At 44.5% G+C, this 18,896-nt stretch overlaps 1 protein-coding gene across 1 annotated transcript in view; it reads right to left on the bottom strand.

Annotated features, from left to right (window-relative positions):
• adamts3 (ADAM metallopeptidase with thrombospondin type 1 motif, 3) overlaps window positions 1–18,896 on the bottom strand; it is a 128,668-nt gene that overhangs the window by 43,465 nt on the left and 66,307 nt on the right. Inside the window, exons 8-11 of the mRNA XM_030105563.1 lie at window positions 14,739–14,844; window positions 9,329–9,472; window positions 5,554–5,686; window positions 101–214 (exon numbers count right to left, since the gene is read on the bottom strand). Of these exons, the coding sequence (XP_029961423.1) occupies window positions 101–214; window positions 5,554–5,686; window positions 9,329–9,472; window positions 14,739–14,844 (497 nt within the window). The remainder of the gene's footprint in view (window positions 1–100; window positions 215–5,553; window positions 5,687–9,328; window positions 9,473–14,738; window positions 14,845–18,896) is intronic.

Genomic DNA, 18,896 nt, shown 5'->3' with positions numbered 1-18,896 from the left:
GTCTCTGAGCTGAAAAGTTAATGGATACGACCAGCGTCAGGTCACAGAGGTCACAGAGGTCACAGAGGAGCCGGTCTGAGTCCGGCTGCTCGGCTCTCACCTTCCCCGGAGCGCACTCGGTCCCGTCCAGAGGCGGGCCCTTCTTGGTCTTGCAGAAGTAGGGGTTGTCCGGGTGGCTGCACCACAGCTGCTTGCACGGGTCGAAGGTGCGAAACTGGAAGAGCAGAGCAGAGTCACGCGCTGAACGGAGCAGCTGCGATACACACATCCGAACCAACGGCGTCACAGGTGAAGCTCCAGAACTGGACTCTCTGAGGAGAGCAGTGAAAACACCAGCGAACAGCCTGACCTGATCAGACTGACAGCAGACGTCCCAAAACACACAGCTGAGCTTCAACTGGAGTGTTTAACAGGAGTCTGTGAAACAAAGCCACTGATCTCTGCTGATTACGGGTCCGTTCATGAAGACACTTGTCTTTCCGATGTGCTTTGTTCTCATCATTAAGTTCTCTAATTGTGAGGCTCATACTCAATCACGAACTAACAACAATTACAAAACTTGTTAAAACACAATCAGACATTTCTCTTATCTTCACTAAACGACCATGTTTTAGTCTGGTTTGCATTGTAACGGCGCAGACAACATAAATGGCATTAAAAAGTTTTTCGGTTGGTAGATATTAATTACGATGCATAATCACATCTTTGCACCATTTAAATTTCATCTGGTGGATGTAGCTGAGATATATTCCACATGGGTTTTCATATGTGTCAAAGGGGTAAATGTTTGGCATGGCGCATTGCACACAAGAATAGAGGACAGAAAAAAAAGTGTGGTTAATAATAATAATAATAATAATAATAATAATAATAATAATAATGATAATGATAATAAAATAATCACGAGCTAACAAATATAAGGGAAACACTCATAAGTGCCTGAGTCTGAAGTTAAAGAATCCCGCCGATACTGAAACGTCAACAATCTTCTTCTCACAGCTGTTTTGATGTATGGTCGCTCCGTTCTTCTCTTCTGACTTAAAACCTTCAACATCGCTGGCTCTGGGCGACATGGCCCAAAAAATTCACATCTTAATGAATTTTATCAAAATGCAGGGATACATTATAAACTCCATATATTTTTCTCTGAATGAAGGTTTACCACGAAAGCAACGCTGGGTCAAAGCACAGGCACTTCTATTAATCAGCAGCTGCAAAACAAACATGTCAGCGATGGAAAAGTCTCAAGCACTAAAAAAAAACAAAAAAAAAAACTTGTTTGTCAGGTTTAAACCATAAGAGCCAAACTGATTTTAGTTCCAGTAGAAACTCGAGGGGGTCAGAGCAGTGAAATGATAACAATACTGCACAAACATCCACAAATCTGAATGTTTGACACCAAATTAAGAGAAAATAAGTGTAATTTCAGCTTCATGTCCACTTTAAACTTTGCTGCAGGATACAGTGAAACGTCTGTTTTAATCCTGCTGCAACTGAAAACACAACAATGACTCAACTGTCAGTACATCAACTCACAGGCTGGACCGGACCGGACCCTCTGGGGTCCTGGGTCTGGTCCACGGACCACATGTTGGACTGAGCTGAGCACAATGACAGAAAACATGAAGGGATATGTGCTAATCATCATTAGCTATCATCAGCTTTTCCTGGTTTTTTTCTCCCAGTTCGATTCTTCCAGTTTTTATTATGCTGATTTGAATTAGATTGAGATTCTTCCAGACTGTGGATTTTTAGCTCACATTTTTAACTCAAGACTTGGTGACACAGTTGAACGATGCTGGTAACTACACACTTTATCAAGAGCTGAAAAAAAACAAGTTAGATGTGAGTTGGTATATTTAAGATTTATTTTATCTCAGGGATCAGAGGTCATATATGCATGATCACAGTCACATTTGCATGATCACACTGATCTTTGATCATTCTTCATATTCTGCATGTGGACTCGGTTACCTTGTTGTCTTGTGGTGGGTGATAGGGGTGTCAATGTGTACACGGATAATAAATCATAACCGTCTAGGAAAATCAATAACTGTGTTCACGTCATTTTCCTCCACCTCTTCATTCTTTTTTTCACCTATATATAATGTTTTTGCCGTCATGATGTTGCCTGTTCTGTTCAGTCCTGAGTGTTTCTCTGCTGGACGAGTCAAACGAGGCAGTCAACTGTTCACAGCCACTTTCTTTATTCTTCTTTATTATCAGAACGACTCGGGCAAAAAGCCTGTTTACTGTGTGAAGAATCCACGGCGCTCCGAACCATGATCACCGTACGGCAGCTGTCCGTCACTCCAGCCACAGCGCATTCACTGAAGAAACCATTTTTGATTTTGTCGGTTAAACTGCAAAACTCTGGCACTTATACAGCTTATACAGTATATATATATATATATATATATATATATATATATATATATATATATATATATATATATATATATATATATATATAAACATATTTAGATTTCTGTCCTTTATTATTGATTTCTAGGATGAACTTTTTATTCCATTTACCACACTGAACACGGACTGATCCTGATCATGATTCAGAGCTCCAGTGGAAGGATAGATCTATTATTGCTTATATTCATCCATAATAAAGGTGCAGAAGGCGTCAGACTTCAGAGGAATCAGTTTCATGACCTGTGTCGCTGGGAGAGCTGCCGTTCGCGCACTGACAGGTGGATCTGCGTTAACCAGCTGTCAGCACTGTGAGGTGAAGTGATGAACACTCCTACGATAAAAACCTGTAGGTTCCATTAGTACGATGACGGTTGGCCCTGTCCCCTTTGTTTCAGTTCTTCTACAGTAAAGGAGCTTTCTATTGTCTGACGATAAGACCAGCAGTCTGTCATCCTGTTAACGGACCGTCACACGAGTGGTTCCAGGGATGGATACGAGGAGAATCCAATCAAAAGACTGCGGTGAGAGTGACGCTGGAAAATAAGAGTGAAGTCAAGTATCAGACAGCAAAATGAAGTGGTCGTCAAAGCAAAAGCCTGTGTTGTGACAACATGACATTTTCCCATTTAAACCCATCTGCTTGTTCCGCTTCGACCCTTCTGAGCGAACGAGACGATAACAGCTCTGAAGCTGCCGACGGAGAATTAGCCACTGCAGCCGCGGAGAGCACGAGCAGCAGCAGCGTTTCAACAAGCGCTCGACTTTATGGAGCATTTTAAAAACTGCCGCAACTGAGACGAAGTGCTGCCGGTAAAGAAAAAGGCTCAAGACATCAAGTCCAACCATTCATTCATTCATTCATTTTCCGCCGCTTTATCCTTTTCGGGGTCGCGGGTGGCTGGAGCCGATCCCAGCTGCTGTGGGCGAAGGCGGGGTACACCCTGGACAGTTCGCCAGTCTGTCACAGGGCTGACATATATAGACAAACAACCATTCACTCACACATTCATACCTAGGGGCAATTTAGGGTGATCAATTAACCTACCATGCATGTTTTTGGACCATGGGAGGAAGCCGGAGTACCCGGAGGGAACCCACGCACACACAGGGAGAACATGCAAACTCCACACAGAAAGGCCCCGAGCCCCGGCCGGTATTTGAACCCAGGACCTTCTTGCTGTGAGGCAAGAGCGCTAACCACCGCGCCACCGTGCGGCAAGTCCAACCAGTGAGGCGGAAAAAATAAAAAAATTAAGAACGTCTTAAACTGTGAATAAAAATGATTTACTTTCTAAACATGGACGGTCCAGGATGTGCGGTGGAGGCTCGTTCTCTGAGGAGCAGCCACAGAAAGAGATTTTCAAAAAGTAAAAAAAAGAAAAAATAATGCAACAAAAGTTTTGAGTCTTCACTTCAAAACATTGCAAACAGGCTGTTGATGGACTGAGAGGTCAGAGGTCAGCTGCCCCAACAACCAACATCTTATCATAACTGCAGCTCCTCGCGCTGGGCGGAGTTACAGAACGACCAGTGGTTTTGAGGGCTAACAGGCGATGGATTCACTAGAGCCCGGCGCCGCTCTACAGGTACAGCTCAGTATTTTTAACACAGATAGAGGAGCAACGTTTTTTAACGTAATGATTTGAAGTTGTCTCAACTTCAGGTACTTTACGGATGATCAAACAAACAACACCGGGCGCCGGACGGGTCTGTCTGCTCCCCCGCTGAGCCCAGAGTCTTTCTTCTTGGTTTCTGAAGAGGCAGCTCATAAATAATCTGGCACATGTCAAAGGTACGGGGCCAGACGTTTGACTTCAATGTGCCGAATCCTTTTTGAAGATTTAAGTAGAACCAAAGGATTAAACACAAACTGAATGTCAAACAGACTGGAATCATGACCGACCTCCTCGCCACTTCTAGTCACTGAAGCAGAATAAACAAATCAAGGTGGTTTAGTCCCCATCATGCTGTGACCCAACCAAACTCCAGGTGATCTGAAGTCTTTTAAGACGGTCCTATAAGACTGTCCTGTGGTCTCAGTCAGTCTGAATGTTTGATAAATGGAGCTGGCGGTTTGGTTTTGGTGCTATTGGCCCGTCTGGGACACGGTGCAGGTCAAGAGGCTGTCCAACGACGAGCAGAACAAATCAATCAGCAGGCCAGCGCTCCTCCTCGGGTTGGTGTAGAAGTACAATGGCTGAACCTTCCCCCCAGGTGAGGTCAGCTGGAATACAAATCAATGAGAAGCTGCTGTGTGCAGAAAGCAGAGAGCGGCTCCAGCGTTTGAAGGTTGGCATCAATGCTTAATGTTCAGGTGAAACAATAACTTTCAGGACTGAGGCAAGATCATTCCAAACTCCAAACAATACTCAGACCTCTGAGGTTTTCCAAATCTCTACTGAAACTGGGCGTGATAAGAACCTGACGGAGATGCCAATATCAGGACAGCACTCTGGATCAGTGGCGAGTTCACCGGATTCCCAGTCAGCTGACTGGACCTGTGAGATTATGAACCCTAAGCAGAGCAATGAGCCCTTGAAGTGTCAGTCAGTCACTTTACAGGTTACTGGACTGAAAGAAGGCCTTCATCATGTACAGGCTAATGAAATGAGCCCAACTTTAGATCTTCAAACCAGCGTGGGGTCGTTGGGAGAGTCCATCCAATCACCTGGGAAATGGACGGACACAAACAAGCCGAACGAGCTCTTCTTCACTTTAGCAGAGGAAAGATCAAAGGAATCAAACCAAGGGTGAGTGCAAACCACTGCACCCCTGTCCAACACCAACCCTCTTAAGATGAATTAGAAATTCACTTTGCAGAGAAAACAGACAACAACAAAAAAAAAACCTCAACAAGCAAAGACTTGGTCTCTTGCCTGTGAAAGTTTCCCTGGAATCAAAGAGCTGTGTAATCGTCGGCAGTGGTCTGATCATCCACCACTTCAAACTGCTTTTCAACTAACGTCAGCTTCAACTTGAAGCCAAACACTCAGTATTCAAGTCAAGAACTTCATCGAGTATGTTCAAGGACTCCTCCAGGCGCGTAAACACAAGCGCTTTGAGCTGGTATCGGCCTCGGTATCGGTGCTTTCAGCTGGAAGCGGCGTGGCGCCTCGGCAGTGTACTCACCGACGTGCAGATCTTGTAGCCGACCCCGAAGTCGAAGCGACACTGCTCGTCCATGGAGTAGTTGATCCCGGGGAGCTCGGGCAGCTGCGGCCAGTCGTGCTTGAAGGGGTCGTCCAGGAGACAGTCGTAGGTGCTGCCGCGGAAACCGGAAGAGACACTTCAGCAGTCAGAGAACCAGATCGGACGGCGGTCAGCTGTTTGTTTCGTCTGCTTCTCAGCTCTCCAAATCCTGGACGTCATGGCTATAATTTACATGTACTCATAAAGGTTTTGTCAGTTTTATTTATGGTTAAAGAGAAAGTCGTTTTGCCATGTTTTGACTTTCAGGTGCAGTGATATTTCTACCACTCGTGCCTGAATCTAAAAGCAACGGCATCAACTGCTGGTCATTTCCCGTCTTTCTCTATCAGCTTTAAAACAAAACACTTCCGCTTGTGTTGTTTTGACAAATTGATGGTTGATCAAGTTAATGATGTCTACATTAAATGCATCAATAGAACGGATCAGAGCTCTCTCCCTTTCCTTTATCTCCCCCTGAGCTTTAATTGTTGCTGCCTGGTCATTCTGTTTCATAGTTCAGAGTTTAATGGAGGCAAATCTCTCTAACAGACGCTTCAGTTTGAGGCTTCCCGTAAATTAAAGGGGGAGATTTTAACCCCAACCCCAGTCTTTCTGCTCCTCTTGATATTTTATCACAACATAATTCACTGTCTGGCTGTTTGTCGTTCTCATTAACACCAAAGAATGTTCCTCCAGACAGTTTACACTTTATTTCTACTGTCTGAATGTGAAGCATCGCTGCTCCACTTCTGATTATAATGTGTTGAATGGAAAACAGTCATTAACACACACAAATAACCCTACTTGACAATGGGTGATGGCCTCACATTTCAATTAGCTTTTCTCTTTTCTAACATATATGATTAGTGATTGTGTGTTTTTCCTTCTCTGGCTGGATGATGCATATATATATATAATCACTTGGAGGAGCAGCAGCAGAGTCCGGTTCCTCACTGTGTTGCTGAAATAAGTCGGGCTTCACCTGAAGAGCAGGTGCAGTCTTCACCCCGGGGGCTCCAGACATTTCAAGCAGCGCTGCTCTGCTCTCACTTGTTATGTCGGATTTCTTTAGTTTTGTTATTTTTCTTTGATTAGCCTTGGTGCGAGGGGAAAGTATCCGCTCTGGTGGAAATGGATTATTTCTCTGTGAGGTTCCTGGACTGTGGCGTTCTCTGAGAAGAGGACGGAACATTGGTGTTGAATTGGGCCGACGAACATCAATATGAGAAAAGCAGAAAATACACAGTTCCAAATGCATTTTTTATAAGCTTCATTTTAACTTTCTCTCTATTTATTCTCCTATTTTAAATGCCTTTCATCTTTAGATTGCTCTTTTCGGTTTCTCTTGTTTCACTCAGCAGTCAGATTTCAGGCGTGGAACATGTTCCGCGATGTGTTTATTGTTTAGCCCCGTTTACACGACGAAGTTTCATCGACAAAGTGAAAACACTAAACTTTTCATTTAAGCGTCTTGTTTTCTGCACCGCACGTGTGTGTGTGTGTGTGTGTGTGTGTGTGTGTGTGTGTGTGTGCTAACTGCATTGTTTTCAGAGTGCTGAAACAGGAATCCTCTCTCACGGCCAAATGCACGACTCTTTCTCTCACTCATAAAAAAACATGTAGCCCATCTCTTTTCCACGTTACTCTCCTGCTACAACGCTGTTAATAACACGCATTGATTTCTGTCCACAGTGAAGCCGCCGCCGTGCCGCTTCACACAACGCCGTACAGTAAGGCCATCGATTGATCTGCTGTGATGTGCCGTCCATCACATGGAGTCCGCATCCTCTGTCAGAGATGGAGTCTTTCACCACAGAGAGGCGGAACAAAATGAAATGAAAGTGTGAACTGACTGCAGGCTGTGAATGTGTTTACTCCCACATGAGGTGTTAGGGGTTAGAGATAATGCCGTCCAGAGCAGGGCGAGCGCTGCGCTCTGCCTGACACCGTCTAGCATCTCCACTGAACAGAGGAAGGGAACACATGCATTATTCACACACATCTTCACAATTAAAGTGGTCTGAACCGATACCAGTGCCAGGTATCGGCTCTGATACCGCACACATTCGTACTCGTAAAATAGTGACTGAGGTGGATACAGCAACACAACACCTTCGGACATTAAATTAACATTGAATTAACCTTAATGGTATTTGATAAGTACTTTTATCAGTACTCAGTATCAGGCTAGTTCTCAGGATCAGGTTAGCACTCGTCCTATAAAACAGGTTTATCGGTGCGTCGCTCGTCTAAACCTCCCAGTCTTCTCGTCCACTCTTTTCTTCTTTCAAATGTGTCTTGGGGGTAATGAGGTTGGAAACAGGACAGAAAACTCTATTTCCTGCCATCTATAAATACCAGCAATTGGTTTCCTGAAATGCAGTAAACGCTTTAATGCATGAAGTCTGCAAAGTTTTCCAATATGCGACTTGGAAGACAATAAATGATCTTAATGTGCTGTGAAGTTCAGAAAGTTTCTATCTGCAGGGATCTGTGAGCTGATAAATCACAGCTTATGATGAGTTCCCGCCCTGAGTAACAGGCGAGCCGTAAATATCACTATGCTACGGCTTCATCTAATTTCAATTTATATAAATACATTGAAATTATGACAGAACATGTGGTATACAGTTAGAACCCATATTGTTAATGCTGATAGTGACTAATACTGATGGAAACTGTTTAATGACTGCTGTTATTAACGAACATGCATATTATCCTCTCTCTTGCACTGTAACCCAACTATGGATGAATCTCAAAATAGGAATAATCCTCATTTTACACCGGATGTGATGCACTGCGGCAGGTACAACAAAAACATCCCATTTCATTTAACGGCTGTTATTCCACTGGATGCAGCGCGGCAGCAGCACGATGCCGTAGCGCAAATGATTCACAGCGAGTCTATTTTCTCTGCTTGCCACAGTCAACAAGCAAGGAAGTGGAGGAAGATGCTAAAACAGATACTTATACCACCAAAACAGCCTCAGGTCTTTGATCCACGTCGTTAAAACAGACACGTCGCTAAGCAAAAGAGATAAGAAGAAAAATATGCATCTAAAAGCCAAATTCAACATGATGGAAGCACAGACGTGACTGAATAACAGCAAAAACAAAACAACGCCAGCCGCCAAAAAGAACTTCTCTGTGATTGTTTACGCCTGTTTCCACAGCAGCAGTGGTGTGAAATCTTCAGAGAAGCTGCAGATCTGGGGATCTGAACAACCTTCTCCTTCACAGAGAACCAGACAGATCTGGTACCTACACCAACCACAACCAGACACAAAGAGACACAAAGAGACACAACCGCCACGATGAGGCTGCAGACGAAACCTTGCAGCGCAGCCACAAAGGCGCCGGTGGATGATGGGGGTAAGCCAATCAGTGATAAATCCCTTAACACAAAGAAAACATCGAGTACATAGAGATTTTGATACAACACGGACAGACAGAACTAAACATGCTCAATTTAACTTTTTGCTGCACTAAATAAATGTTAAACGGTTGCATGGGTTCAAACGCCGAGGCTGGTTTTCTCATGACAGGCAGACGCTCGATGCTCGATATAGACTGGAAACATGCGGAGGCTTTACTGAGTTTGAGTCTTTTCAGTGACCTTGATCTGACCGGCTGAAAGCGTCCTGGCTGAAAACAGTGTGTGAAAGTGTTGGCTGAAGCAGGTGGATGGACTCTGGGCGGCGGAGGGTGAACTCACTGGATGTATCTCTTCAGCTCCTGCCCGCTGCACATGGACCAGTGGTATCGATGGAAGGCCGCCTGCACCAGCGGCGCCATCACGCTGCCCATGGCCGTCTCGTCCCCGCAGCGGTTTCCTTGACCGTCGTGCTCCATTCCCAGCCTGCGTCCGGACAGAGACCAGCAAACATTTGGAAAACTGCAGGGTGTTGACCACAGTTGTGGAAATGACGTGTCGCAAACAAAATTTCAAGTTCTGATTATCATTATTATTCCAGGAAGACAGGCCACTTTGGTGTATGGATTCTAACAGCACGGCTCTGCAGATCATCGACCGGTCCGCAGTCCACATCTGTTACATGCTGAGAATACACACCATGAACCCAAACGGAGGACGCAGGACTGTGGAGGCCGGATGGGAAGCGCCTCGGCTGTTAGATTTATCAAAGTCCTCTCTGCCCTCAAACTCTTCCAGAGACTTGATAAAAAAAATCAGGCTGATGCAACCGGAGCAAAACAGTACTGCAACTTCTGTGCTTGGTGTTGCTGGCATCAAATTAAAAACGGGTTCACTGCTTGGAACGCAGAGTCATTTTATCAGAATGAACTTATTTTCTGTTCCACTGTCTGAGTTCACTGGGCTCAGCAGGTGTGGTGACTGTTTCCTTCTCCTCATCTCCTGAAACGATCGGGTCCACCGTATATAAAAATAGGATGTTGTTTTACTCTCTGAGTAAAGAGACAGCAGGTGTTTCTCTTCCTGGAGCTGGTTAGAAAAGCTAAACCAGGACATCAGGGTGTGCAAAGTTTTCTTTTTCACACAGACAGAGATGGAGAGCCTCCACAAAGACGCGTTTTTGCTTGTTTACACAACTGAGACTGTTTCCAAAAAGTTGCAGTTTAAAACATAACAGAAAGACAAAATGCAAGGATTAAAATAATTCAGCTCTGAGCACTGAGAACCTACTCGTAGTCGAAAAATAAATTAGATTAGCTTATTATTTCAAAGTCATCAATGTTACATTGACCTTTCATCTCTGATTCAGCAGACTGGAATAAAGACGCCTATGAAGCTGGTCGTCTGCAAAGCTGTAGTGTCTCTGCAGATCGGAGTGCAACCTTTCTTTAAGACGACTAGAAAAGCAAAAGGGGGAATGAAGGTTTGGAACCACTGGTAGTGGGATGAACCGATACCAATATCGATACCAGGACGAGGTTCGATGGTGGGTTTGGCTCCATCCCTTTACAGGATGACGCCATGAAGAAGAGGGGAGATTTATAGATTTTCCATTAAACAAAGACATACACACTCAGATTGGAAGTAGATGCTAACACACTCACTAGTGACAAAAGCAGACTTCATCAGGTCAGTGGTCACCCTGTTGATTATACATGTCTCCCTGCAAACACGGCCTGTACTGATTAGACGCAGCTCGCTATAATTTCAGGCTTTGATCATCAGCCGGAGGAAATAATTATCTAATACTCCTACATGACATTTCACAGAGGTCACAATACATTAAAAATATGTCTTTGCCATGGAAACTGCTTAACAGGCATAATGACAGACTCCTAATCCTGAATGAATACGCCACAGCGGGAGGCAGCAGACCCACACATCCAGGGAGAGCACTGAACATAAATCTGCCAAGGTAGGGGAAATAATGATGACGTGTGAGAAAGAAAAAAGGTGTTGTGAGCTGCAGCAGTGTGGAGAAAGAAAGTTTACCTCAAGGACCCAGCACTGTTGGTGAGCACATGGGTTCTGGTGCCTAAAGCCTCTTGACCAGATTTATTGGTTTCCTTGAACAGTTTGACTCAATATGGGATTCTTTTATTAGTAATTCTTTTAATCCCTTCTGTGGGGAGAGTTCCATCAAAAACCAACGCATCAGGAGTCTACGTTTCCCAAGATGATATTTGCTGGGCAGGAAGGCTCAAAGCATCAGCAGGAATTCTCTCATCCCAGCGGAGCCGGGCTCTTGTTTACATGGCAGCCGTTTCAAGTGAAAACACCATACTTTGGAAGACGCTGCAGCTCCGCCCTCATGTAGACGGATGAAAACCAGTCTTTCTGGAAACACTCAGGGACCGTCTGTAGGGATGGGAAGATTTTGACGGTTTCTTTTTCCAGTCTGCTTTATCAATTCTCAGAAAAACAAAACAAACATGAGGCGGCATTAATTTGGAACTATAAAGCAGGTTCTACAATGAGGCAGATGACAGGCAGTGCTAGTTGAAGAGCTTCTTCACAGCAGAGGATGTGTTAACGTCATGCTGTGTGCAGACGTGTTTCTGCATGTTGGCAGCATTTCCTCCCTTTGAGGAAATATCCACACTGCTTTATTGTGAAATGTACGCAAATTTTCAAGCGTTTGAGCCCCTTTGGTTGCCATTTTTCCAGCTTGCTGCTCTGGTGAAAGACGTCTTCCTGCCTGAGCTGGATGGTCGCATCATTCACACCGACTGGAAAGTAAACACTGGGAACCGGTTCTCATAAAGACCTGGTTCTCCAAACCATCTCTGAAACACTGTCACCGGTCCTGCACACCAATGAGACGGCTGGGATTTCTGCCTAACTGAGCGGCCAGGGGAGATATCAGCTGTTCAGTGAACAGACTTCACCGTACTTCAGTCTCAATGTAGTGAACATGATCCACAGTCACACATGAACACCTTGAAACACCAGAAAGGAGTTACAAGAGTTTCCTATAAAATCTTGAACCCTCAAACCCTGTGAGTGACGGCCTGCCCCGGATGTAACCTGCCTTAACCTCTACTCACCCGGGGTTAGATCAAGTGCCTGATGACCCTGCGCTGAATAAGAATAGATGTTGAATGAATGGATGAATGTCTTGGAATCTTTTAATAACATCTGTCAAACTGGGTCAACATACATGGAAATAAGTTAAAAATGGGTTAAAAATTTGACCTGCAGCACATCAGACGTGCCGGCAAAGCTCTGCATTTCCAGTAGAAGGCAGAATGAAATTCAACATTTGTCCATGTCGGTGTTTTAAAGCTTTGAGACCAACGACTGAACTATGATCTGCAGTGACACAAACATTTCCTCGGGCCACCTTCAGTTCAAGCTGTGACATTTAGGGCTTCGCTTTTCTCTGCTGTCACCTCAAAATCAAGAAGAGCTTCATTTGGATATCAATGAGATTTCAGACTCACCACAGCAGGACAGAGGAAGACTGAAAACCCCTCCGGACTGCTGGACGACGCATCGAGATAATGGGCCGCCGTCTGAAACCCAGCGGCTGCTGAACATGTCCGTCTCTTCATAAGGGTCATATTCCTACAGTGACTTCCAGCAGCCTAAACCAGATTCCAGTCCTGTCAATACGGAGCCAAATCTCTGAGGGAAGTTTAAATCTCTCATGTTCAGTGTATGACAGCACAAATGAAAGCATATCAGTGCCCAACTTGGCTCTAATAAACGAAGAACCTAATCTGGATCATTCAGATGTGAAGGATTTTAGGATCCTGAGAGGGCGGCTTTCATTCCTGCAAGTGATTTCCTTAATCCAGATATGAAAAGTTTTAGAAGAAAATATAAATTCTTTAAGTCTTTAGACAGTGATGTGAAACAGGCAGAGCTTCAAAAACAGAAAAGTCTGAGAAGATAACGCCGCTTATCACCAAAATGACCTCAGGATTTAGACTATAAGAACCAAAACCGCGCCGCTTTCATCGCAGAAGTCTAAACTAGTCACTCTCCAGTAAGGTATTATCGGTATGAAGCTGAGATTTATGTAAAGTTGGACATCATTTCAATGAATAATAACATCTTTTGGAATCTCAATTTTGTTTTAACCTGAATTTTCACAGAGTTCAGCTCCTGACCAGCGCTGCTTCGGCTGAAATCCTCCAGCCGATGGATGCTGTGGTCAAACCCGCTCCGAAGCTTAGTTGCCGTCTCCTCGTGTGAAGCAGCTTCTTTATCTCCTGTCCTATATTTTCATCTTCATATTGAGCTGAAGGAATGATCCCGCACCCTCTCACACACATATAGCTCCAGGAAACTGAGGATGTGCACTGCACAGTATCTTTTTATCCTCCTTTATAAAAGCTTTGATTTCCAGAAAATAAATCCCACCCTCCACTTGCCCCAGGGTCAGATGTAAATGTTTGTCATTACTGCAGAGGGAATTGTTGCTGCTTTGTCTCAAACGCGGATTCTGCTTCTCTAACTGCCACTGCTTCACACGGCATTTCATTCAGAAAATACCAGGAGTCTGGGCTCGCCCTGCAGACCGCCTTCTGGACTGTGGAGCTCTGCAGAACGCTGGTCTGTCTCAGCCGAGCCTGGATCTTACCATATGAGTGAAGCAATCAGATGTTATCAAGCGTGGCCATATTGAGGTTGGCAGCCTCTTCCCCAATAAGATTCCTTATCTTACTGTCAATCCTGACGGCTACGGGCTGAGCTCCGCTCTCCAGCCACATTGACAGGGCCCGAGACGGATGAAAATATCTGCCAACCAGCAGATAAGTATGCAAATGACAAACCGGCTTCACTATGATGAGTTTTCACCATGTTCATCATCTGAAATCACACCAATGTCATACAATGCGCCTGTCAAGCAGGAGAAGAAATTACAGGGTTTGAAATGCTGATCTTCAGACTGGAGGGCATCATGCTTTCTATTCATTTTTATGCATCTTTTTCTGGAAGACTGACTTTTAGAAAATAAGGGTTTGGAATAATATAAAGATTTGGATTCTGGCTGCATTTCTGTCAGACTGCAGTGGAATTCAAAAACAGTCTGGTCCATTCACAAAGCGACATGTCTTCCTCCAAACACTCTTTGCTAAGAACATCCACCGCCTGGTGCTGTTCTGTTAACCCCCCTTTACCTGAACGGTGAATCTGGACTAATTTCAAAAGTCATATTTTTAGTAGCATCATATTACTCTAAACTGGGTCTCAGTGTCAAGACCGAATTTTCAAGATCTCGGTCTTGTCTTGACAATTGCTCCGCTCTTGTCTTGTTGTCTTGATCTTGGGACTCTCTGGTCTTGGTTTTGACTCGGTCTCTGGTTGGGTGGTCTTGTCTACAACACAACTTTGAAGCTGTTGAATCTGGACTGGAGCAGCGCAGTGTGATCTTCCTGCTGCTTGGTGGTCAGTCACTTGTCTGGGTCTATTTTTGAAGTCCACGGCATTAAAAGGAGGAATGGTCTGACGCATGTGCATCCTTCAAAAAGGCACTGACAGTCGCTGGTCTCTCACTTTCTGGAAAATCCTTCATCATGAATTAAAGTAAATAGCATTTTGTGGTGGGAAATTTGAATGATGTCCCCTGAAGCACCCATTACTCTGACAGACAGAAGTTCTTCCTCACACGGCGATACAGCCAGAACTAGAAGCGAGCTGCTTCCAAACGGGGGACGGACGAGACAAAGGAGAGGGAACCTACACATGTCCGGTCTCGTGAGCCACTACGAAGGCGGAGGAGAAGCCGTCTTCGTGGTTGAGGGTGCAGCTCCGGACTGGGTGGCACATCCCCGTGACGGGAGCATATCCTGCAGGAAGAAGGACGGAGCTCACATCAACAGGTTTCAGGAAGGAACGCAGATAAGAGCATTCCACTTCTTGGAAGAATAAAGGTTCCTTCTGATATGTAGTATTCATCAATATTTGGAGTTCAGTCAGAATTTTCATGATATTGCTTTGACAAATGTTGTGCACATATATTTTCCATGTCTTTGCTGGGATGTCTTTGGGATGTCTTTGCTGGTTTGTGCAGCCTCAATGTGATCATCAGGACAATGTGGAAAGAAAAAGGAAAACTTCAGTTTTACAAGACAACATAAGATATTTGCTGAAAACGTTTCACCACACAATATTTGAAAATTTGCCTCGATGCTCCGTGGAGGTGGTTCGGCTTTGTTTACACACAGGAATCTTGAGTCAAAGGTGGTGGAGAAACTGTCAACAGTGGATAACATACAGGAGTGTATTACAGCGGAAATATCTATGGAGAAGAAAAATGTCATTGTGAGCTGGAGGTTCAGAGCACCGAGTTCAAACAGACTCTTAATGATGGATGGAGGGACACTTTTCAAAAGCAAATCAGAAAGTTCTGTTTGTCTGTGGAGATTTCAACATCGATTTGCTCAATCCCAACAAACATCAACAGAAAGATGAATTCATAAAAACACCACACAGTTTGAATTTACTCTCACCAGGCCAAGGCAACATTAACTGATATTTAAAATGCTACAAATAACGTCAGAGTGAGTGAACTACTAGTTAATGATATCAGTGGCCAAACATCACCGTCAACTGGGCACAAAATAACCATAAAGATTGAATTAAAACACATGTACATTTGTTTGTTTTGAATATATAGAAAAAAATGAGGGTGATGGGATCTTATTTTTCAAACTGAGGCTCTGTGTGTGTGTGTGTGTGTGTGTGTGTGTGTGTGTGTGTGTGTGTGTGTGTGTGTGTGTGTGTGTGTGTGTGTGTGTGTATTGCTTGATGAATTGCAAAAAGTAGGAGCCATAATATCAGAAAACAAACCCACAACTATCACAAGTGACTTCAGATGTATGCTGTTATACCACTGTGGTACAATGGAACTAATTTCCACTGGATGGACGGATATGAATGGATGGATGGATGGATGGATGGATGGATTCCTTTGTCATCAGTGTATTCAGTGAAAGTGCTTCTCCTATATGCACCTCCTGTCATAATACTGCTGCACAAAGAAGAACAACACAGCATGCAGTCGACACACAATGGTGCTCTGAACACAGCATCCATTAGTTGAGCAAAGCTAAATTAAACAGAAACACGCACTAAGCTTTTGTGGCAGTTTTTTTTTTTTTTTTTTTGCCCACTTTTGTCAATGACACTCAGTAAAATGGGAATATCTTTAAAGTGGAGCATCTCTCTTGAGTTGTTCGCCACATATATGGGACATGTCAATGCTTGGATAGACATGTGCGATGGTTATGGTTACGTAAGCTCCTTCTGCATGACAATGTGCTCACCAGGGAATCCAAATTGTAAAAAAGCCTTTGACGTTTCAGAGCACTTTGCACACGTGAACCACCGCTGACAGAATCCTGCCTGAGAGCTCATGCAAAATGCAAGCACACCTGAGGGACGGCTGGACCTAATTAGGCATCATTGGGATTCATAACATAAAGAACCTAAAGTTTAAGCTGATGCCAAGGATTATGAGCCAGATGAATAAGAAGAACAATCAATTTCAAGCCAGCTACAGATATTCTCCTGAGTGCCACCGTGCAGTGGAGAAAAACCAGTGTGAGTGGAATGTGAAACAAGGGCTGTGGTCGTTCACACACCAGTGACGGCAGCTCATTTTCGTCATTCTTTCAAATCGGCTCTCCAATTGACAGCGTGACCTTGATTATTTTGAAGTCAGTTTCGGAGTGGATTTAACGATTCACCACTTGCAGTAACGTACAGTGACTCATAGCAGCAGAAATAGCAGACTTCCTGGTGAGGCGCTTCCAGAAGGCCTTGCTAAGACGTAGCAAGGGGAAAAAGAGGTTTCAGAGTGGTATACAGGACGGATGAAAGTTTCCAGATCTGCCCAACATATGGTGACCTTTCACTATATTGCCAAAACTATTTGCTCGGCTCTCCAAATGATTGAAATCAGCTGTTCTAATCACTCCTTTGGCCACAGGCAAATACAGTGAAGAAGCTTGGCATGTGGACCATTTTTACAAGCATTAGTGAGAGAGCGATTGTTCCGTGGAGGTCAGTGAATTCCAGCGTGGTACAATGGGAGGAGGACACCTGTGCAGGTGTCTCACCGACGTTGGACTCTAGACCAGCGGAGACCTGTTCTCCTGAGGGACCAATCAGGATTATCCATCTACCAGTGTGATGAGCAGTCTAGGTTTGGTGGTTTCCAGGAGAACGGGTCATTTCTGGCTGCTTGTGCCAAGTATGAAGTTAGATGCAGGGGGGTTCTGGAGTTCCAACATGACAGCACCAGAACATAAAGCAGGTCCAGGAAGACCTGGAGGATCCAGTCTGACTGTCCTGAACAGAGCCCAGGCCTGAACCAGACAGAGCAGAGACTGAGGCAGGACTTCTCCTCACTAATGGTCCAAAACTCCGATCAACGCTCCTAAAGCTGAGGAAAGTCTCCCTGGAAGAGCTGGAGATGTTCTGCCTGCAGACAGTGCAGCCACAGCAGAGGAAATCCTCGGGATGGCGAGTGGGAGGTCACTTTAGGCCATATGTATGGGAGGGCAGGCGAGCAAATACTTTCGGCAATACACAGTGCATGTTTAGGTCGCAGAGGTGTTTTTCAGCCAAATGAAAGAGTGATGTTTTACTTCCTTCCAGGCTGTCAGCATTAGTGGACTACACTCACCAGCCAGCACAGTCAAACCTGACACAGACACAGAATATATGCTGTGAAGACCTTTTTCCAAATGCAGTGAAAAGGTCACGCGTGACGAGGCTGCGAACCTAACCTTGAGCCCGATAAGTTCACTCTTGGCTGACCGTGAACACATGAAGGAGCAGTAACAGAAGAGATGTCACGAGTGTTTGGTTCAAAGACTCATAAATGGATCAATCTGTCTGAATACTGTTCCAAGTTTCAAAGTTGAAAACTTGGTATTTAAAATGTTGTTAATTCCAGGTGAATTACATGTTTCATAGCAAGGTGGTGATTGTCTCTGAGCGAGAAATAGTGAGAAAAACATTTGTCCAGCCAGAGGCTGAAAGAGGAATGAAGTGTGAGTAGAAACAGACTGACTGAAGGCTGGACAGACTGGACAGAGTGGACAGACTGGACAGAGTGGACAGACTGGGACCAAATCCCTAGATGATTGGAGCTGTTGCTAATGGATCAAATCTTTCTATGGAAGCCAGAAGCAGCAGCTCGATTCAGCCCCGGCCATCAGCCTCTCTTATTGCCTGCTTGCGTGTCTGCGGGCCGAGTTTTGGTCAGAAGCTGTTTATCTGGGATTGTGGAAATGATTCACTCTCAAAACAAGTCACAGTCAAACGGAGAGGTTTAATGGCATGTGGCACCCGGCTCGGCTTGGACCTCATCAAAACCTAACGACGAAGACCGCGGAGAGCTGATTGCTGGCTGTTTTCCCCAGACGCCACTGAAACGAGCACGCCGCTTCTTGACCGATGGAGTCCAACAGGAAGTCATGAAATCAATCATAGATTAATGTCCTGGATGGAAGCAAAGGACAGGGAAGCTGAACCTGGAGTGAAAACCATCATCTTATTGATTTACGACCACAGATACATTTTCCAGCATTTCTTTTCACAGATTTTGACATGAAGATGATGAAGCACAGCACTTCAAGAACAATTCAACATCTTCATATGAATATGTCAAAAGATTTTTTGGTTTTGCTGAGTGAAATACCCCAAAGCTACGTTTGGGGTATTTCAGTCAGTCCAAGAAAAGGAAAAGCTGACAGGTCTTTCTGACCTCCATCAAACAATCACAGTCAATTTCATCCTCCAAAAGCCCACTGAGAACATGATTGTTGAAAACCGCCAGTGTGTCAAATCTGAAATATGAACCATGGGACTTGATTAAAAAATGGTTCTG

Source organism: Salarias fasciatus, chromosome 12 (genome assembly GCF_902148845.1).
Source record: "Salarias fasciatus chromosome 12, fSalaFa1.1, whole genome shotgun sequence".
NCBI lineage: Eukaryota > Metazoa > Chordata > Actinopteri > Blenniiformes > Blenniidae > Salarias > Salarias fasciatus.
This window is presented reverse-complemented; position numbering and strand designations above follow the sequence as displayed.